Source organism: Panicum virgatum, chromosome 4N, assembly GCF_016808335.1.
Source record: "Panicum virgatum strain AP13 chromosome 4N, P.virgatum_v5, whole genome shotgun sequence".
In the NCBI taxonomy this organism is placed as follows: domain Eukaryota; kingdom Viridiplantae; phylum Streptophyta; class Magnoliopsida; order Poales; family Poaceae; genus Panicum; species Panicum virgatum.
The window spans coordinates 40,767,159-40,789,277 of NC_053148.1; the positions used below are offsets into that span (position 1 = coordinate 40,767,159).

The 22,119-nt window shown below is 46.5% G+C and overlaps 3 protein-coding genes across 3 annotated transcripts; 2 read left to right on the forward strand and 1 right to left on the reverse strand.

Annotated features, from left to right (window-relative positions):
• The first annotated feature begins 5,004 nt into the window (after positions 1-5,004).
• On the forward strand, positions 5,005-6,313 carry LOC120669401 (aspartyl protease family protein At5g10770-like). Its single transcript, XM_039949161.1, has 2 exons — positions 5,005-6,135; positions 6,182-6,313. Exons 1-2 carry the CDS (start codon positions 5,005-5,007, stop codon positions 6,311-6,313), a joined length of 1,263 nt encoding a protein of 420 aa, XP_039805095.1.
• LOC120669727 lies at positions 6,309-8,307 on the forward strand. Its single transcript, XM_039949562.1, has 7 exons — positions 6,309-6,802; positions 6,934-7,080; positions 7,196-7,366; positions 7,454-7,514; positions 7,612-7,697; positions 7,804-7,893; positions 8,011-8,307. Exons 1-7 carry the CDS (start codon positions 6,641-6,643, stop codon positions 8,071-8,073), a joined length of 780 nt encoding a protein of 259 aa, XP_039805496.1. The 5' UTR covers positions 6,309-6,640; the 3' UTR covers positions 8,074-8,307.
• Positions 8,308-21,041: 12,734 nt separating this feature from the next.
• LOC120669402 lies at positions 21,042-22,119 on the reverse strand. Its single transcript, XM_039949162.1, has 2 exons — positions 22,064-22,119; positions 21,042-21,741 (listed from the first exon to the last, which is right to left on the reverse strand). The coding sequence occupies exons 1-2, from the start codon at positions 22,117-22,119 to the stop codon at positions 21,042-21,044; spliced, it is 756 nt and encodes a 251-aa protein (XP_039805096.1).

Here is a 22,119-nt window from a genome sequence, read left to right on the forward strand (position 1 = left end):
TCCTATTTTGAAGAAATACCACAAATATTTGAACTAAAGATCGAGAGTTGGAGGTACATCTAAAGTAGGGTCACCATCCCTCTTAGTCCCCTTTAATTGAGCCCCCTCTACCCCTAAAAAAAGATGAGCCCACTCTAGTTATACTATATTGATCTTAAATATAAATATATGATACTATTATTTTTTCAAACTTTAACTAATAATATTGATTCAATCAATAATATTATATAATAAAAATAGAGGTAGTATATGATTCTCAATCTTGCTTAGGATCACTTCCTCCATTCCGAATTGTAAGTTGTTTGAGCAAATCTAAAAATATAGTTTTTGCTATACATCTAGATATATACATAATAAAAATTATATATCTAGATCTGCCAAAATAATTTACAATTTGGAACGGAGACAGTACAGAAGATAGTGCGGCATACACTGATCTAGAAAAAAAGTTCACACACTTTACGACAACACAAACAATACTCCTATAATGCTAGTAACCACCCACTAACACTCCAGCAGCAGCCAGCACGCCACCACTCTACACACGATAACACAGTGTGCCTCCCGGCCAGCGTCACGCAAGTAACGGCCAAACATTCGGACCAAACCAATCGGCAGAGGATGTATATATATTATTGAATGAATGAATGCTCCCCCAACATGGCTCCGAAACCACCTGCCTAACCTGCTAACCCTCACCGTACCGCGCGCATGCACGCACGCACTGACCGGCGCGTAGTGGCGCAATAGGACGGCCGGCCGGCCGGCCAGCCGGCGCCGCCGCCACCACCACCACCGGCGGCCATACTGCTTCTAGTATAATGGCCACTGAGGACTTGGAAATCTATATATATACCTAAAATGCATATATCCTATCTACAATGGAGGTTTTTAGACATGAATCTATCTTTTTTTCCAATTATATATGAACCGGGTTTGATGTGTATGGTAGATTGACCTCCACCCTCCTGATTCTCTATGAAAGCTGACTCTATGTAAGAAATGATTTTTATGATTTTATATCATAAATTTAATAAAAATAGAGATTCCGCGTGAGAAGTGAATCAGGAGAAACTAGTTTTTTTTTTCAATTCTCAGCTCCTTAGTTCATTTCAGAGAATAACTTCATAGAATCAGTATAAAATTACTTCTCTTTAGCGGAGCTCCTTCTAGTTCAACCTAAAAGCTGCTTTGGAAGCTCTGCCAAATAGACCCCGAGAGGATGGTTCTTAAGGTTGCCTTCAAGCCGTGCTAATAATAATGATAATAATAAGACGCATGCATTAATCACGTAAACATTCATGCCTACGCATGGTGCATTCATTTACATGCTCTCATGTGTACTGAGCAGCTGAGCTTGCCTTTTGACAAAAACTTGACTTATCTACTAGCCAGCATATGGGTAGCGTTCTTCTAGACATGTGGTCTAGTGCGCGAGACTTGGATTCATGGAGTCGCGCACAAAGGCAAAAGCTTAGCGAGCTGGCTGAAAGCTCAGTGAGCATATTGTGGCCATTGGCATTGCTTGCCCTCCCTCCATGCTTCCATGCCACCGAGTCTTCCATGCCTGTCCTTCGTGGTCGAGGAGACGTTAGAAATAACGGTATATTTTAAGGGTCAGTTTCTTGCGGTGCTAAATAAAGAATTTCTAGTTAGGAGATGTGGCTCAATATAACTGTTTTGATTTTTAAGATATTTTAATGAATAAGTTAATCTAATTTTATAAATAAAGTAATTTTTACTTCTTTCTTCTCAATTCAATTATCAATTGTTGTACGTAAAAAGTAAGTTAGTAGCTATTTTTTCTGTTAGTAATAAATAAGGATAGATATAAAAAAAATCAGGTAAAAGTGTTTGAGCCAAATCTTGGCCGAGGCCCCTCCAGCCCACACCTTGATCCAGGGGCGAAGCCAAAAATTTTTGGCATCGGAGTCCGATGCATTCGGCGCCGGGGTCCACCACACATATCAACAGTATTAAATAGTGATTTCCCCTTGAATTTGACGAAATCCGTCGGGTCCGACGACCCCGGTGCCTCCATGCAGCTCCGCCCCTGCCTTGATCCACCTTGCTTAATTAGTTGACCCAACATAAAAATACATTTCCATGACCAGTCCAGAGGAGGAGGGCGGCCCTCTGGAAAATGCATCTCGAAAGTTCGTTTATGGTGCACTACCTCCATACTCAGAAAGGAAGTAATTAGTTTAAAATAGATAATTTTGTTTGTCTTTAAAAATGATTTTGGTAACAACAGACGGAGTGCATATTTAGGTCTTGTTTAGTTCGCGAAAAAATTTGGGTTTTGGTACTGTAACACATTTCGTTGTTATTTGACAATTAATTCCAATTATAAACTAATTAGACTTAAAAGATTTATCTCGTATAAAACAGTTAAACTGTGTAATTATTTATTTTTTCAACTGCATTTAATGCTCCATGTATATGTCCAAAGAATCGATATAACGGATATGTAGAAAATTTTTGGGAACTAAACATGACCAGAGTCAATACCTTCCATGCCATAGTCGGAACCCAGCTGTGGAGAGTACGAGAGACAATGGCGCATACTATACTTTTTTTTTGGAACAAGTGTGACAGGTGCTCTGGCTTTGCATTTAAGTATGTACAAGAATGATGCATATACTTGCAAGTCATACCGATAATTCTCTTTTACGAGGGTGTTCACCTGCTCTGCGTACGGAACATCTCCGAAAATTCTTGACATTCCTACAAGCTAGCCTACAAATGATTGACAAATTACAAGCACATAAAAGCAGATGATATTGTCTAAAGAAGAAAAAAAATAAAACTGTACGATTCCTGCTTGAGAGTTAACCTACTCCACGCATTCCAAATTGTAAGTCATTCCAATTTTTTCTGGAGAGTCAAACATTTTAAATTTGACCAAGTTTATACAATAAATTACTAATATTTATAATACCAAATAAGTATCATTATATTCTTTATTAAATATACTTTAATAGTATATTTATTCGGTGTTATAAATCTTCGTAACTTTTTTTATAATTTTAGTCAAATATAAGAATAGTTTGACTCTTCAAAAAAGCTGAAATGACTTACAATTCGAAACGGATAAAATATCTATTTTTGTTGGAACATAGGGAAACATTTCAGTTGCCACTGAAGCTGAACTTTTATACCAAAAAAAGAAAAAGAAAAAAGAAATTGCTGCTTGGAGACAGCCTCTACAATGCACGGGCAGAGATGCACCTCATCAGGTTCTTGCACTGGAACGATTGGGCAGATGATGATGCTGTCTATCCAGCTGACGATGTGGCGGTCCTAGCTCGACAGGGACGCCCATGGACAGTGAAGTTTATGCTCTAATCTACACGCTTAACCAACTTGCATTGTAATGTCTGCACTCAGAAGTGGTGATGGGCAAGCGTCAGGGCCGCCTATCATCAGTGGGCTAAACCATTTACTAAAACAAATATCGACTGCGACTGCTGCAAATTAGAATCGTCAAGTGGACACGCGAGACAGACGAGACGACGCCTGATCTGCAGCGAGCGTCCAAGCAACGACATCCTTTCGCTGACAGCATCGGCGCCATCGAAGGGAGGGACGCCCATCCGTACAAGTTTCTTCCCAAACGATTCAGACTTCCAAAACTGCCGTTCCTCTGTCAATGACATGCTAAGAACGCCATGCCTGAACTTTCTTCAGAAAACAGTCCTGAACAAACCCGTCAGAAACGCGAGGTTTGATAGATCGTTGTTGTTGTTGAAGCGTCGTCTGTCAGATTGAACTCGCAACCTGCAAAGCCGATCGATCTGCCCTGCAGACGCCGGCAGCCCTGACTGAAGGACAATGCAACTAGCAAGAGCTCTCCAGAATGGATCAATCATCTACTGTGCACGGACCATATGACCAAAAAAAATCTCCAGGCGGCCTATATATACATGATGGCGGTAACGAGACAAGAGGCGCATGTGCTCCCTCCACTGCTCGCCCAGCCGGCCGGCCGCCCCACTCCTCACAGCCACTTGACGGCGTCCCCATGGCCGCCTCTTGCCGCCACAGCCATGTAAGCTTCTGCTTCCTCCTCCTGCTGCTTGCTGCCGCCGCTGCGCATGCTCTTGGCGCGGCAGGGAGCTCCTCCCATGTCCAGCTGAGTGCGGAGTCCCTTCTCCCTGCCGCGGGCTCGTCTTGCCTCACACCAAAAGGTTTCAGTTTCACTACTGGTTCATTTTCTGTCCGTGATTGGTGTGTTTAATAGCTGTTTATGTACCCTGCTGCATCTCATATTCTCATGCTTCTGTCTTGGATTCGTGTATTGTTTTTGGAACCTTCGTATTTTGGATGAACCGGTTTCTGCTATCTACACTGTATATATTCACCATGCATGGATAGGAAACTCGTAAAAAAAACTGAGTGAACAGTAGTGGAAGCAGGAAAAAAAGCATTTGTGATTTGTGAATGAACATAGAAATACTCGATAACATAACAGGGCATCTTTTTTGTTATGTACGTGAAAAGTTCACTGCACTCTGACAGTATCTTTCGGAGTACTTAGTTTTGACTTTTGACCATCCTACTACTAGGGGATGTAACAGGGAGTCGTCTACTGCATGACTTGCAAGGTTCACAGATTTTGTGCTGAAACAGGGGTCCTTTGGTCGAAATGGGCCGCTAGAAGCTAACGCAATAGCTATGCCCGGACAAACAATGATAGTAACTCGTTACTACATACAAGAACATCTTTCATGTCTGAAAATGATGTGTGTGTTTTTCTTTACCATTTTTTTGTCTATTAAAACTGAAATATCCACAAATTTTCGACGGGATAATAAATTGCCAAGTTTCCTAATAAGCTGTCCACTCAAGATTTTTTTTTTCTCAGAACAAGGACGGTTTTCAAAAGTTTCTGTATAGTTGCAACTGAATGTTCTGAACATGATTCTGAATTCCCAAATCGAACTGAACGTCCGTCTGTCTTTAAATTCAGAGGAACAGCATGGTGCCGCCACGGGCACGCGGATGCCTGTCGTGCACCAGCACGGTCCGTGCTCGCCGCTGGCCGGCAAGCGCGAGAAGGCGCCGTCCCACGCGGAGATCCTCGCCGCGGACCAGCGCCGCGTCGAGTACATCCACCGCCGCGTGTCTGAGACTACCGGCCGGGTGAGGCCGAAGCGCGCCGCGGCACCGGCGGTCCACCTCCAGCCCGGCGCGCCGTCGACGGCGGCAACTCCGGCGTCGGCCTCGCCCTACGCGAAGTCGGCGAACCTCCCGGCGTCGTCCGGGCGCGCGCTGGGCACGGGCAACTACGTGGTGACCATCGGGCTCGGCACGCCGTCGGCGCGGTTCACGGTGGTGTTCGACACCGGCAGCGACACGACGTGGGTGCAGTGCCAGCCGTGCGTGGCCTACTGCTACCGGCAGAAGGAGCCGCTCTTCAGCCCGGCCAAGTCGTCCACCTACGCCAACATCTCGTGCTCGTCGTCCTACTGCGACGACCTCTACGTCAGCGGCTGCGACGGCGGCCACTGCCTCTACGCCGTCCAGTACGGCGACGGCTCCCAGACCGTCGGCTTCTACGCCCAGGACACCCTCAAGCTCTCCTACGACGTCGTCAAGGAGTTCCGGTTCGGGTGCGGCGAGAAGAACCGCGGGCTGTTCGGGCGGTCGGCGGGGCTGATGGGGCTCGGCCGCGGCAAGACGTCGCTGACGGTGCAGGCGTACGACAAGTACGGCGGCGTGTTCGCGTACTGCCTCCCGGCGACGCCGTCGGGGACGACGGGGTTCCTGGACCTGGGCCCCGGCGCGCCGGCGGCGAACGCGCGGCTGACGCCGATGCTGACCGACAACGGGCCGACGTTCTACTACGTGGGGTTGACAGGCATCAAGGTGGGCGGGCACCTGCTCCCCATCCCGGAGGCCGTCTTCTCCGCCGCCGGCGCGCTCGTGGACTCCGGCACGGTGATAACGCGCCTGCCGCCGTCGGCGTACGAGCCGCTGCGGTCGGCGTTCGCCAGGGGCATGGACGCGCTGGGGTACAGGAAGGCCCCCGCGTTCTCGATCCTGGACACCTGCTACGACCTGACGGGGTACCAGGGGAGCGTCGCGCTGCCGGCGGTGTCGCTGGTGTTCAAGGGCGGCGCGTGCCTGGACGTACGTGGACGCGTCGGGGATCCTGTACGTCGCGGACGTGTCGCAGGCGTGCCTGGCGTTCGCCGCCAACGACGATGACGCCGGCGTCGCCATCATCGGGAACACGCAGCAGAAGACGTACGGCGTGCTCCACGACCTCGGCAGGAAGGTCGTCGGGTTCGTCCCCGGAGCTTGCTGATCCGGCTCGCCGGTGGACCTTCCTGAATAACCCCAATTAATCGCCCGAATCCGCTAAGCGGTCGGTGATCAGCGTTGAAGATTATCATGTCTACAAATACGACTGTCAGATGGTGCACTATAATATAAATTGGCACACAGTCGTCTCTCCCTGTCTGAATTGCACAGGGTTTTTCATTCGAATCCAATTTTTCAGAAGCTGAACGAACCAGGCCCAGTAGCCGGTCTGGGCCGAAACTTAGTACCAGGCCCATAATTTTCAAGAAAAGAAGGTATCAGGCCCAGTCAGGCCCTCCATATAGGACGCAGCCGATCCATTTTCTCTGTAATGCAGCAGCGGATAACGTGCTCTGCTCCGGCCATGGCTTCGTCCGCCTCCCTCCGTGGCGCCAGCCTCCGGAGCCCCCTCCTCGCGCCTCGCCCCGCCGTCCGCCGCGCGCCCACGGCGAGGCGCTGCGCCGTCCCGGCCAAGATCTCCTGCATCGGATGGGTACGTGCTCTGCTCTCCCTATTTTGCCCCGCCCCCTCTCGCGGCGGGACTACGAGTCCACGCCGACCACCTGCCCCTCGTTTCTTAACACTTAACTGGTGGTTCGTTGGCTCGGGCGGCGCCGGCGGCAGGACCCGGAGGGCATCCTGGGCGCGCCGCAGGGCGGGCACATCGCGCGCCTCGAGTTCCGCCGCCGCCTCGAGAGGGACTCCGAGGCGCGCGAGGCGTTCGAGCGCCAGGTGCGCGAGGAGAAGGAGCGCCGCCGCAGCGAGCGCGAGGTGAGCCGAGCAGCCGTGCTCCAGGGCTTTCCCTCGAACAGGTTCCGGGCACGAGGCTGTACTGTGCTTTCCCAGTCTTGAATGCGCGCGTGGTTTCCGCCTGCTGCTAGGATAGGCGCGGGTGATCCCGGACACGGACGCCGGCCTGGTGGAGTTCTTCCTCGACACGGAGGCGCGCGAGATCGAGGTCGAGATAGGCCGGCTCCGGCCAAGGCTGAACGAGGCCTTCTTCAACCATATCTCGAGGGAGATAGCACAGATCAAATTCGCGGTCACCAGAACGGCGGTACTGTGTCCTCAACCTGCGAAATTGACTAGCTTGGTGAAACGAAAATGCATCTCTACTGACATCAGTTTGTGTACGGTGCCACAGGAGATGGAAGACAGATTGATTGAGTTGGAAGCAATGCAGAAGGTTCTTCTCGAGGGAGTCGGTCAGTTAAATGACTAAATCCTGCAATGATATTGACCTACCTACCAAGGTGTCACCTGAATATATACGACTGTGTTTAAGTGTAACAACTCTTGCAGAGGCATACGACAAGTTGCAGAATGATCTTGTGACAGCGAAGGAGCGGCTAATGAAGATTCTGCAATCCAGTGACAGAAAAGCGACTGTAAGATCCATGAAAAGCTAAAGGAATCTTTTAATCTTTTTCATTGGTAACTTATTTCACGCACCTATTAATTTTTTACTGTTGTTAATTAACTGATCTTACACAGTTGCTTGAAATGGTTGAGCGGAATGAGCTGAGCATTTCCATACTAACACTTCTTGATGAGAATATAGCAAGTGCAAAGACAAGTAATCAGGTGATGCGATGTCTGATCTTTATGAAGTTTACGGTGTAGATAGCAATGCTGCAGATGTTTGATGATTTAGTCTTGCATGTCTCCTAATTTTTGTATTTTCGTTTGTCTACTTTGCAGGATGATGCTGTTGCTTTCATGGAAAACGTGAGATCATCGATCGTGAAATATATAACAGTATAAATCTATGTTTATATGTCAGCAGTTCATTACTTCCAGCATTTACTGATCCTTGCGGTACAATTTTGGGAAAATGCGATGAGCTTGTAATTTACAAGGGCGTCTGGTGGATGTGGAAGCTTGAGTTATTGTTGGCTGTACTTAAGAAATTGTGAGACCTTATACATGTACTTCCAAAAAATAATGCAAGGTGAGTTTGAAACACGAGAGAAGTGGATCGAAAACCATTCTCCTTTATTGAATCATGTTTTGAGTACATCTTACATTATTAAAAGATATTTTACGTGATGAGAAACAAAGATTCAAAACTACAGCTAATAGCTACAACTAATCGCGTCCCTTTCCTCCTAGCTCAGTGCATGGCTATAAGCTGCAAAAGGTAATTAAGCAAGAGTGAGTATGATATTGATAAAATTGACATAACGAACTGAAGACGAAATTAAATACTTGCAAGGCATACAACATTCTAAAAACAAACAATAGTTGAGCTGATGTTACATATGACCGCAAGCTTCCCAATCTAGGAGTCACAGGGGTGAAATTTCACACTTTAACACTATAGAGGGGTACTCTGATATCGACAGTCTCTAGTAGAACATCATGCATGTTCAAATCGTGAACAGAGGAGAGGAGTAGTGGCATGGACGGAGGAGCGGCGCCATGGGGAGTCTAAAATCTTGGGAGGGGAGAGGCGCGCACGCTCTTTTATCCAAAGCTCATCACCGCTTGGTCCAAGGACATTCCGGTTGTGATGCGAACCATCGCCGCCGGCACCAACAAGAACCAGAGGTGATGCGCAAACATATTACGGACCGTATCATCCGATGCCAAAACATTTTGAGCAACGAACCGTCCGGTGCAAGAGACACTTTCTTCTCGAACCTCGACTGTGCAGTGAATTAATCTGGTCCATGGAAAATATTGAGGACCGGATGATCCGGTGGCCTACCGTCAGGATTTTGGCGTTTATCCTGTCTTAATCCGGTGGGCCAAAATGATAATCAAAGTAGTGGCGAAGCCAGTTCAGAAAATGACCTAGGGCGCTACGATGAAATTTTTGCACGGCCAGAGAGACGCACCGAGGCTTGCTGCCCGGCTGCAAGCACCCGCGGCGGAGGCGCACGAGATCCGCTGGCGCGACTGGCGGGTGCTGAGGTGGGGCTGCCACACAGATGGGTGCGGAGCGCCGTCACATAACGGCTACGACGCGCCGGCATGAGCGCTTGAGCGAGACTGCAAGTGGGGGGTGGATGGTAAACTGCCGAAGTCGCCAGCGGCGTCTGGTGGCAAGAAGATGTAGTGTTGGGCTGGGGAGCGAAGCTGAACCGCTTAAGAGTCCACGAGACCACGAAGTCCTCTTGCCTAATGCCCCAATGGCCCAATATGAGTCTCGCGACCCTCGACAGTAGAGGACCGTCGTCCTTATGTTTGGAGGGCACCGCCGCACAGTCATGAGCCCCTGCCAGAGTTGAGAACGGAGGATATTGTCAGCACCCACGAACCAGAAGAAGCATCTATTACTATGGGCCACCACACCAGGAATCTTAGTGTCTGTTTTGACAGCAGCGACGCTAGATGTGCCTGCGCGTACGTATCATGCCCAAACCATGTAAATGCAAGAGAGTCGCTGGTTAAATACTTAGTGTGTGCAATAAAGAAGGGTATCGAATAACTTGTATAAACTCTTACTCCTTTCTCAAGAGTAATTTGTCCTCCGAAAGGCAATTCGATCTATGTTCTCCTCTATCCTTTCTATGATCCTTCTCTGCTGTTAACATATATGCTACAGATATGCTCTGAACATCTCCTAGAGGGACCTAGGGCGGCCGCCCTGACTCACCCTAGTGGTGGCTCCGCCCCTGAATCAAAGGACCTTTCGTGCTTTGATCCATGATATGCCATCTATACCTTATATATACATATGTAATTCTTGGAAATACAATTATCACTATTTTGTTGCTATATTCATTGTTAATTTATTAACTAGAATATTATATACGTATTATTTTAGTATTGATATTAAAACTGAACATATTAATATATAAATCACCTCAAACATCTATACCCGCTTTTCTTTCGCTAGTGTTGATGCGAGGTGCCACGCCTAGCACGTATGTATATACCCAAGCCGGCAATTTTGTCTTGGAGTTTCCTGAAAAATTTAAACAGAGCTGCTGCCGTCTGGATATAGATTTTTCTTGGCTTCCATGGTGGCTTGTGGCAGTCTTTGTTGTTTTCATCATCGGTAGCGCTTGGTGTTCTCAGCCTGCTGACTCGTTCTAACCGAATGAAAGACACTGGCCGTGAAAAGCAGAAATTTTAATTTACAGCATCCTGCCAAATATATATGTTCCATTGTTCATCATTCTTTTTTTTTGCAACTTGTTCCTGTTCATCATTCATGGATAAGTCCGTCAGTATGGTGTCGTATCCAATGGATTCTTTCCTCAAGATGATCTTTAGTGCACTCCAGCCTATGAAGGCCTAGAGCATTCTCAGAATGTATGGAAGAAAGAAATAAAGGAGATCTGTAATTTAATAATTTTTGTCAAGACTTGTTTGGAAGAGGACTGATCTCAATTAGCTAGGGGCCTAGGGCTATATACATATACACAGATACATGCTAATAATATCGCTTCACTTTATCAAACTTGGCCTCAGCACAGTGAACTAAATGAACATGGAGGTGATTGTTCCAGTAGTCGTCAGTGATCTCGTGTGCCGACTAGTCTCCAAACTAGTCCACACATACCAAGAGCGGGAGCATGTTGGGCAGAAGCTCAGGAAGCTACACCTGATGCTGCTCAAGATCCATGCTTCCATCGATGAGGCGGAGCAACGGTTCATCACGAACCAGCTGATCTTGCTGCAGCTCAAGGTGTTCAGAGAAGCCATGTGCCAGGGCTACTACCTGCTCGACACGTTCGAGAGCAGAGCTACGGAGACAGAGGGTGATCAGGATACCAAGACAGCAGAGGGCGATCAGGATGCGAAGAGGAATCATCTCTACTCCATTTCCTCATTCAATCCTTGCAAACGCATACGAAGGATGTCCAACGTTTTCAGGAGCATGCTCCTAGGAGACAAGGACATGAGCAAGTTGCAGGAGATGATCTGCTTGTTGGAAGACGTCGATGCAAATGTGCTAGCGTTCAACACGCTTGTGAGTGGCTATCCTCGTCGGCCTTACGACACCTATCTGTACATCAGCAATTGTCTCTTTGGTCGCCATGCCGAGAAGGAACAAATCATCAATTTTTTGCTTGAGCAAGATGATGACAGTACTGATACTACTCAAGCCTTGAGTGTTCTACCCATCATATAGGCCGCCATAGGTCTGGCAAGAAAACCCTCATGGAGAGTGTTTGCAGAGATGAGAGGGTGCGCGGCCACTTCTCCTGGATTTCCTTCCTGGATGGAGATGATCTGGAGGGTGAGATGCTTGAAACAACGATTACGTCCAGGGGGGAAGGGATGCTGATCACAAACCATGATTTGCAGCTAAGGAGATGCTTATTTATAGTTGATTTCGCCTTAAACGTGGACCAGGAATCATGGGGCATGTTCTATCGTCGAGCCAGCAACCTCATGAAGGGATCGGGTAGCAAGATTGTGATCATTAGTTCACTGAGAGAGGCTGAAAAATTGGGCACAAAAAGTCCTATGATTCTCAGGAATCTAGAACCTGAGCAGTTCTGGTATTTCTTCAAAGCCATTGCCTTTGGTAGCACAAATCCAAAGGAACACCCAAGGCTACTCTCTATAGGAATGCAGATAAATGCTGCCATCGATGGAGGCTTCCCTCGTGGCCAATGGTATGGAGGTGTTCTAAGGGAGAACCTTGACGTTCATACTTGGTCTCTTCTCTTGAGCTTCGCGAAAAAGGCACAAAAGGGAGATGCACACTATGGACCCCGTTATAAGGCCGTTTCTATCTACACAGTTGGTGGTACTGAAGCAAGTCATTCATGCGTCTTCAGAAGAAGCCGTATGGATGTTGTTAATGGGAAGCTGCCTGAACTAACAGTCCATGATGTTATGAGCCTTGGGTGTCGTCCGAAGGTAGCGCCCACTAGCAAGAAATTTGATGCACTGGTGTGGAGATCTATCCTTCCACCGTACCGTGTTTATGTAAAAACTTATGAAACGCTGGATGAATCAGATGAAAGAAAGGTACCATTTGCGTCCAATGAAACATTGGATGATATGGACGACAAATTACTGAGAGTATATTAAGCGTACGTTCAAGAAGACTAAGAGTTTATATCACTGCTGCTGTCTTGTATGAGATTGTAAGATTTCTCTTTTGATCGCCTGATGAGAATCCATTTTGGTACAAGTCCATTTTAAGCCATTGATTAATTGCTTAAGTCACAAAAATATATTTTTTTTACTTGAGAAATTTTACAATGATTAAAAAAAATAGGAGTCGTCTATCTGATAAAATCCTACGGTCACTACATCAAAAACATGTAAGTAGAGATATTATTTTCAGCTTGTAGAGACAATTTAGGTTGTCTCATCGTAATAGTAGAGTCATTTTTTACTATGTCGTAGTGTCTAAATGATCTAAATGATCTAAATAGTGTCTCAATGATCTAAATAGTGTCTCAAGATATTAAACGGAATGATTCAAACAATGCCTCTATGGGGCTAAGGTCAAAAATCAAAGTGTCTCAAACTTGCCACTAATAATCTGTATTGACATTTTATGAAATGACTTGAAAAAGTGTCTCTATGATTTAAAATGTCTCGAATATTGTCTCCATACATGTGACACTTTTAAAAGTACCACAAAAAATGTCTCTACAATACATTATGACATATTTGTAAAGACAAATTGTAAAATGTGTATACAGAAGTGTCTCTACATTAGATCTGTGTTGTAGTGGGTGGTGAAGGTAAGAAGTATCTAGAAGTATCTAGGATAAAGTACCTGATACTTCTAAAATATGGGACCAAGTACCAAAAAGTGGGACCGAATACTAATTTAATTTAATTTTTATAAATACTTTCCATAGATCAACAGCTAGAAAAAAGTTCAAGGTAAAAGCACCTAAAAGTACCCATTGGTACTTTACAATTATTGTAAAAAAGCTCTAATTTTTACTTTAGTGTCTTACATACATGTTTCTTGGAACTTTTGCCTAACATTGTAGCGGTCTTACTTTTTTTAATAATTACTATGATCTAATGTATTCCGGAAAGAGGATATGTCCGAAGGTGGGAGTACATGTTAAATTATTAGGCAACTGCATGATTAAATTCTCAAATAGCATGAACAGCTCTATCATACTAGTAACAAGACACAACAGAATCATAAATTCTGAAAACATGATTAAGAACTGGATGAAAAACAGTGTATGTACTGAGCCTTGGCTTTCGGGAAGACGAACGGAGTTGACCTAACGAAGACGATCCTGTTGACGGAGCGCATCAGCTGATGTCACAGACGACGATTCGTCGCAGCACATGACTTGGACGTAGGACGAGCCGTGATGAAGATCTTTGAGTAGTCGCGCTGGACGCTTCCCAAAAATCTTATTTGCCCTCTCCTGTTGCAGGATCGCGAGGACAGAGGTTCCGGAGACCTGCTCTCCCGTTCGTCGGTGCACGCCGGCGCTCGGGATGGTGCAGACTACGAAGGTGATGCAGCAGCAAGAAGAAAACAAAACTCTAACTCGAGTTGATATATTTCTGGTGAAAGCCGACTGGTCACATATATATATATATATAGAGAGAAGACAAACCAGTCTTGATTTGAATTTCCATATCTCGCAAACTTGGAGTTCAAGTCGGTTTAGATTTCCATATCTCGTAGACTTAGAGCACAAGTCACCAAAAATAAAAACCGCAAAAGGAAGTTGCGCCTCCGCAAGGCGAGGAGCCGGATTTCGGCGGACCATTCACGCGGATATCATGCGCCTGCGTATTTTGCCCGCCCCGCCCGGCGAGGCGAGCGCGTGGGAGCTTTCTTTCTCTTCCACGCACATAGCTCGAAGAGATAAGAATAGCCTCACTATTTAAATTAGCAATTCTCACCTTACACAAGCAAAGTGGGACTAAAGGATTGCACCACTAGCTCACTTATGCACATACATACGGGTCTTTGAGATTTATTTGGAATTTTTGAATTTTATAATAGGCCAAGTCCAAAATTTCATCAGTATATCATCTATTATTAAAAGAATTATGTCAATCCGTTTTAACAAAGAATTTTAAAAACATGTTCAATAAAAAAATTTCTAAAGGACATTTTGACCCCAAATACTTCTATAAAAAACATATGTGTTCCCTTTGATAAAAAAAATGCATGTTGCATAGGACAATCACACGATCTACTTGACAAACCATTAACTAATATTTCCAATAAAAGTGTGATGTTTGAAATAATGGTAGTTAAATATATTTAAATTAGTTTTCATCGTAAATTTACTAACATATATTGTTCATTGTTAATCTTGTAAAAGCTTTTATATTGATGATCAAAGTTATTACGCAGCTAGATAAGATGCGATGAAATATATTATTAAATAGTTAACAAATGCATGAAAAGATTGTTTCTCAAAAAATAGATTAAACATGACACACAAATAGTAGAATAATATTAAAAAATTAAATATTATGGATATTTGGTTTGTTTGCGATAAAAATTATGGACTGAATGTCTGAAACAAATGATATATATCTAATATCGTGAATAATTTAGTCTACAAAATTTAATATAGTAGCTCCACGCGCGAATAAATAATTCTACATGAGAACAAATGCTTCCATATCACGAACAAAATGTTTTTATGTTTTTAACGGTGATCAAACTCTTCTACATGCAGAACAGATGCATCTATTGTGCAAATACATTGTTCTTACAGGAGAACAGATGCATCTATTGTGGTACCTTGCTCGAGTCGATTGTTTTTCGCTTGCTTCCACTAAGCATGCAAGAACTAAGATCTCTTTGCTAAGCAAGCAAATTTCCACAAGATACTAGTTCGAGCAAGTACTAAACAATGGAGCTAACAGTTGCATCACTAGTTCCAAAAGCACCTGCAAAGGAGCAATCAGATAGCTTTGAACAACATGAGAACAAAAAGAACTACGCCGAGATACAAGCCGCAGGAATCATGCAGAGCTTAAACGAATAACAAATTCATCAAGTAATGATTGCTTAATCATTGTTCCTGTAGTGTAAAAGCAACATTTTACATAAAACATGAACCTCCTCTTTATTGCTTACCTGCACATAAGAGCCGAGCAGTCGATGCTTATCTAGAGCTTGGCAAATTTAATCGAGAACTGAGGATCGAACCGAACTAATCGAGAACCGAACCAGAACTGGAATCGAGGATTTCAGTTCTCTGTTCGGTTCCCAATTCTCAGGAACCAAAATCTTCAATTCGGTTCGGTTCTTGGACCCGCTTAACCGAGGAACCGGGACCATATGCAATTAACCCCACAAAATCCAAGCTAAGTGGCCCAAGCCACTAGCCAGCAAGCACTCTAACCCTAGCCCATCCCTTGTCAGACACAGGGCAGCGGGACTACTCACAGACATGGAATATTCTAGAATAAGAGATAACACATGGCATATATCTTATCTTGGTTGTAATACTCGTACAAAAGTAGAACAAGTCGAACAGAAGGAAACTACCCGATAGACATTAGGAACAACTCCTTGAGTAGTATTTGGCTAGGATTTTCATGTAACCCTGTCCCCCCAGACTATATAAGGGCGGGCAGGGACCCTCTCGAAACATACAATCTCATCTAAGACAATACAAACCACACACATGACGTAGGGTATTACGTATCTCGCGGCCCGAACCTATCTAAACCTTTGTGTTCCTTGAACAATCGGTTCCAGACCTCAGCGAAACCCTATCTACAACCCTACTGCTTGGGGTATCCCTGAGCAGACTTAGCGGCTAAACACCAACACCTCGACCCTGCCCCCTCGCCATTCCCAACCCCGACCATGCTGCCCCCTCACCAGTCCGCATCCCAACCCCGCCGCCCCTGCCCCTCTCCACCCCGCCACCCCCGACCCCACCGTCGGCCAACGCTCGGCCGCTCGCTGCTCGCGGCTGGGCGCGTGGCGACACCTAGCTCCCAATGCTCGGACGTGTGCGGCCGTGGAGGCAGGACGCCGGCGGCAGAGCGCGGCCGCATGAGGGTGAGGCGCCGGTAGCAGCGCTCAGCTAGCGATGCGCGACGGCGGCCGGCGGGTGCGCGACAGTGACGACAGCTTCCCACGGCGACGACACGGCAGGTTCCCCCAAGGCATCTCAGTTAGTTCAGTTTGGACCAAAACCGAACTGAACTAACCAAGACCGAATTTGGTCGATTCCCAAAATCTGTGGGAACCGATCTATTCCAGTTTTTAGGGAACCAAAATTCTCGGTTCGGTTCAGTTCTAGTTCTTCTCGGTTAGACTGAATGCCCACCCCTAGCTTAACTTTTTTTTTTGAGATACAAGCCGAGCCTAACTAAAGGCCATCGCTGGAGTATTTTTTACAAACGCCATCAGGCGGCTCGATAAACCAAACATGTCTTCCCAGGCTAGCGTAAAGAGAGCTTCTAGCTAGCCTATGTGCATCTACGTTGGAACTCCGGTGCTCATGGACGGGCTCGAAAAAGAGAAGTTCTTCCTGCCTCACTCTGATGTCCCGGATCACATGGGCATAACTCCCCATCGCTTCCTCCTTGAAGCTTCTCACAACATTGTTGCAATCACTCGCCATCCTGACCCCTTGCAGAAGAAGATCATTTGCCAAGGCCAGTCACTCTCTGCATGCCACTGCTTCCAGCATCTCCGGCTCCGTCATACCCTCTATTGTTAGCGATGAAGCGCCCAAGAAACCTCCATCAGAGTCTCTTGCAACTGCCGCCACTGAACCGAGGCTCAAATTCTTAGACACTGCCGCATCAACATTAATCTTGGCAATACCAGGTGGAGGAGGAAGCCACCATCTGTTACTGCTTGGCACTTGTTACCTTTCTCTCTTGGAGGCACGGACAGGTCTAGATCGGCCATAAATCTATCAACAAAACTATGAGTAGATAAAGGGCTTTTGAAAATATTTTCATGCACGGCTTTCCGTCTGGCATACCAGATTGCCCACATAGTAACCATTGCTCTTGTAACATCATCACCTGATGGCTGATAAGACTGAGAGTACTTCCTTCAGCCAGCCCCTTGCGTTCATCTCTTGGATGGAACATATGTTCTCCACTATCTCTTCGCGTTCAAGAGCCCAAACGCATCTTGCGAGATTACACTCCAGAAGTGCATGCTTTCATGAGTCAGGTTCCCCAGTGATCCCACACGAGTTATGTGTCGCCATGTTCCTATGATGAAGAACATCACCCGATGAAAGGGAATGACGAGCTAGTCGCCATAGGAACACCCGGATTTTTGCAGGTACACTAACCTTTCAGATTGCGAGCCATTCTTTTTCTGTTGCTCTCGTGTCAGATGTGCCCGATCTGTGCTCCAACCAAGCTCTCGTTCGCTGCTTGGCATTCACCAGCATTTTTTATGCCGATCGAACCGAAAAAATCCCCCTCTTTTCGTAATGCCAGGCCCAAAAGTCCTGTTGTCTTCTCATGCTGAGAGGAATATTTCGTATAACCTCCACATCCATCGGAGTAAAGAATAATTGTAGCTTCTGTTTATCCCATGAAGTCATAGTCGCAACGATGAGTTCGCTCACTTTTTGTGGTGGGTTTGTCCTGGTGCTCGGTTGAGGACAAAGCAAGTCATCATCTCTCGGGAGCCAATTCATGCTCCAGCTCCTTGGGCCTGGTGCTGCTGCTGCTAGCTGCCTGGACCTAGTGCTTCGGCTGGCCGGCAACCTGTCACGGCCCGTGCACCCGCACCCTGGCTGGGCCGAGTGCCACACTATGGGCCTCACGCACCCGCGTGGCCTGCGTGCCCCGCCGCCGGTAGGCTCGTCCCGTGCGGCTGGCCGTTCTAAAAAAAACTTGACCTGCGTATTAAGAAGATCTTCTCACATAGGTTAAAAAAAATCCTCAAACCTCTATCTCCACCCATACATAGTGGTCCGTCGCCTTATGAGTTAGATCTGACCCAGACTATACTTTGAACATGGGACAGACAGAAGAGATTTTTTTACCCCTGCACTACCTACCGGAAAGTCCGCCCCCGAAGGGGATCGAATCCCGACCGGCAGACAGGGGGTGCTACTGAGCCAGCTAGCCAGTTCAGCTTCGCGGCCGGCAGTTCTAAGAAACTAAGCATCCAGCAGCCAGCAGGTTACAGACTTACATCAAACATTTTAACAACTCTTTTTGGTTAAGCCAATAAGGCAGGTCTTGAGCAATTTCTTGAGCATATCAGGTTGCCACCCCCATCGATTTGCATCAGAATCGACGCCTGGTCTTGTTCAGCAATTTCTCTGTGGTAGAGGCATCTCCTTAGACTTCTACATCCTTCCTCAGCATTCAGCAACGTCGCTCAAAATTTTAAGTGCTACAACTTTTGCAAAAGGCGCGTATGCATTTGGTCAAAAGGATTTGGAGATAAGGTTGGTCAAAGATGACGAGTTCATAAGACAATTTCATTTTCGGAGATAAGGTACGGGTGAATGCACTACGAGTCCAAGGCTCTAGGCAGTTCAGCAGTTGTTGCTCTGCTCGCCGGCGGTCAATTTCCTTCCATCGGTTGGTTGCACGGGTGAGTGCAGTACCCGTCCAAGGCCTCCACTCCAGGCAGCTCACGCTGTCCCGCAGCTCTGGCCCCAGCAGCACGGGCGGGCGGTGGCAGCAGCGGCTTGCCTGTAGGGTGCATGGGCTAGCGACTAGCGAGCAGCGGGTGGGGCGGCGCTGGCACGAGCTGCAGGCGTCGGGGCGGAGGAAAAATAAAACAATTTCGTCATGCTGGTGCACGAAAATATAGGATCGGGTATTTCTTTGCCAGCCCGGCACACGAAATTTATTAAAATGGTAGAAAAATTAAATTTAGTCTGACATGCTATTTTCGTCTACTTGACCGATTCCGATTATGTTATTTCACCAGTTAGACGAAGTGACGGATGTTATATCCGTCAATTTTATCACATCACTGATTACTACTCAAAAGTGACGACCTAAAACCCATTACCTATGCCACCACAAAAGTAACGGATATCAATATAGCCCGTCACCTATGGTAGTCTTACCCCGTTACCTATATTAATACATAGGTGACAGATATTATTCTTTTATATGTTAAATAAATATTTTCAATGAGAATAAAAAAATATTTTTAGTCGCGCGATTTTCCACCGGATTCGAACACACAACCTCAGCCTCGCACGTACCCTTCCCTACCACTGGGCTATACTCATACCGGTCAGTTTCAAATATCTTATATAACCTATTTCACAGCTATAACGATCTCAAATGAAAATCTTTTCAACTACAAAGTTGTAGATCCGGTTGCGACCTACAACTTTCATATATACTTTTTTTTTTCATATGAGGTCATTTAAAAATTATTAAATTTTGAAATTCAAAATTTAAACCATGTATTTGGTGCCATAACAACCTCGATTGAAAAAAAATTTCAACTACAAAATTGTAGATCGGGTTGAGACCTACAACTTTTTTATAAATTATTTTCTAATCTAAGACAATTTTAATTTTTCAAAAATCGCGTGTTCAAATATTATAAAAATTCAAAAGGTGACGTATTTTGATGTTGCACGTCACCTATGTCATCACAAAGGTGATGCGCTTTGACGATGCCAGTCACCTTTGACTTGTCAAAATCCGTCACATATACTAACTTTATAGGCGACGTGCTTTAACATTGTCTGTCACTTATATGAAACTGATAGGTGACGTGCTTTGATGTTGCACGTCACCTATGTCATAAGAAAGATGATGGGCAATATTTTAGGGAGGCCCCAAGATGTCAAAGATGACGTGCATCATCTTCGTGCGTCACCTATATCGCAAAGGTGACATGCAACAACAACACGTCATCTACGCGTCACCTTAGGACCTTTCTTACGTCGTGGCTAGAATGATTCAGTGCATACAAATAATTCAGTACGCAGTATTCAAATTAAACCACTCGATGTGAGTGAGTGAAACAAACACAAATGTGAAGTAGCAAATGAAACTCTAAAAAAAGTGTAGTTGTAAACATAAACACACCCAATCTGACACATGCATGCTATAGATTTTCACTACTAGAAAATCGGCCTAAGGCACCGGTTGCAAAGGGCCTTTGGTACCGGTTTTTTGAACCGGTACCCCCAAAGTGGTACCAAAGGCTGAGTCTTTGGTACCGGGTAAAACAACCGGTGCCTAAGTCTTCAAAATTCACGCAAAATATTCTCTTTGGTTGGGACTTGAACTCGTGACCTCTAGCCTTACATGTTGCTTCTTTACCATCTCAGCTACACAGTTGTTCTGATCAAGAAGGAGATATTTTCCTTTTAAAGTAACCAATGGATGAGCCTAAGGTACCGGTTGGTGGTACCACCCGGTACCCAAGACTCCTAAAGTACTGGTTGGTAACACCAACCGGTACCTAAGGCTCGTCTATAGGTACCGGTTGGTGGTACCACCCGGTACTAATATAAAATTTACCACCCGGTACCTAAGGCTCATTCATAAATTCCATCCACCCAAAAAGTACCGGTAGGTACCGGTTCATCTCCATACCCGTACTTTTAGGGTGAACCTAAGGCTTGTTTTCTAGTAGTGTTTGTGACAAAATGTTGCTGAAGCACTTTATTCACGTCGCCTTTTCCAAGCAAATGCGTCAAGAGTTTCAGATCTAGAAGTAGTCTCTCCGGACCGTATACGTATACGACTCAGGATCGGCACAGACAATGGAAAAAATATTAGAAACATTATAAGCAACAGGGCTCCCAGTACACAATGTACATGCCGAAATCTATGAAGAAATGCAACGTTAGTCAAAGTATGGAGGCTGCAGGAATCAACCCCAGTCGAGTCTACGGATGCAAGGGGAACTTACAGGAAGGGCTGACTGGGTCCAACGCGTTTCTGAAACCCTGCGCCGCGATCCTTTCTTGCATCATCGCAGCCTGAATTTTCATTTGCGCCGCACTTGCCTGATGTATCAGTTCAACAGCGGTGTCGGCGTCGTGGCCAGCTTGACGAGCGCCATCGTTGTTGCCGCCGGCGGTCGCCGCACACGGCACGTGGAAGTCGACGTTGCACGCGGTGCAGCGGTAGTACCACGCGCGCCCCGCGCCGCCGCACGCGGCGGCACAGGGGCCGTCGGCGACGACCAGCAGCGTAAGGTCGTGCTGCGAGTGCCGCGCGCTGCGCCCGACCTGTGGCAGCCGCGCGCAGCTCGGGTGCATGTCGAACCCGCACGGCGGGCAGCGGTAGAGGAAGCAGCCCGCGGCGCAGCGCCCGGCACAGACGTCGCACATGTGAGCCACGACGTCGCGGTGGGTCTGGACGAGCACGAGCGGGTGCGCGTGGTGCTCCTGGGAGCTGAGCGTCTGCGGGTGGCCGGCGCATGACTCGTGGATGCCGAAGTCGCAGCCGGCGCTGCAGCCGTAGCCGGGGCCGGACAGGTGCTCCCAGCACATGTCGCAGAGGAACGACGGCCCGATGTAGTGCCGCTTCACGAGCTCGTGCCCTGGGTGGGAGAAGTGGCTAATGGTGTCCTCCTGCTCACTACTACAAAACAAGTCTTTATTTCAGGTCATTTGTCCCGACAGCCTTTGGGCCCGGGACAATAGGTGGCTTTTGTCCCGGGTTCAACGGCTAGCCGGGCCAGTGGAGGGAACATGGGCCTTTTGTCCCGGTTGGAGCCACCAACCAGGATAAAAGGGTGGGCCTTTTGTCCCGGTTGGTGGCTCCAACCAGGACAAAAGACCGCGCATGTTTTTTTGTTCTGGTTGATGACTCCACTCGGGACTAAATGAGACTTTTTATCCCGGGTGAAGTCTTCACCCAGGACAAAAGCTGCGTCCAGCATTTATTAATCTCCACCGCTCACTTCCTCTCTCTCATCAGTCTCTTCTTCTCCCTCTTAGATCTCTCCGCCTGCTTCAT

Coding starts and splice junctions, on each gene's coding strand:
- LOC120669402 (XM_039949162.1), bottom strand. CDS start 22,119: ATGAAGCAGGCGGAGAGATCTAAGAGGGAGAAGAAGAGACTGATGAGA. Junction 21,742..22,063: donor AGACTGATGAGAGAGAGGAA/GTGAGCGGTGGA, acceptor CTTGTTTTGTAG/TAGTGAGCAGGAGGACACCA.
- LOC120669401 (XM_039949161.1), top strand. CDS start 5,005: ATGCCTGTCGTGCACCAGCACGGTCCGTGCTCGCCGCTGGCCGGCAAG. Junction 6,136..6,181: donor AGGGCGGCGCGTGCCTGGAC/GTACGTGGACGC, acceptor GACGTGTCGCAG/GCGTGCCTGGCGTTCGCCGC.
- LOC120669727 (XM_039949562.1), top strand. CDS start 6,641: ATGCAGCAGCGGATAACGTGCTCTGCTCCGGCCATGGCTTCGTCCGCC. Junction 7,367..7,453: donor TCGCGGTCACCAGAACGGCG/GTACTGTGTCCT, acceptor ACGGTGCCACAG/GAGATGGAAGACAGATTGAT. Junction 7,894..8,010: donor GTGCAAAGACAAGTAATCAG/GTGATGCGATGT, acceptor TCTACTTTGCAG/GATGATGCTGTTGCTTTCAT.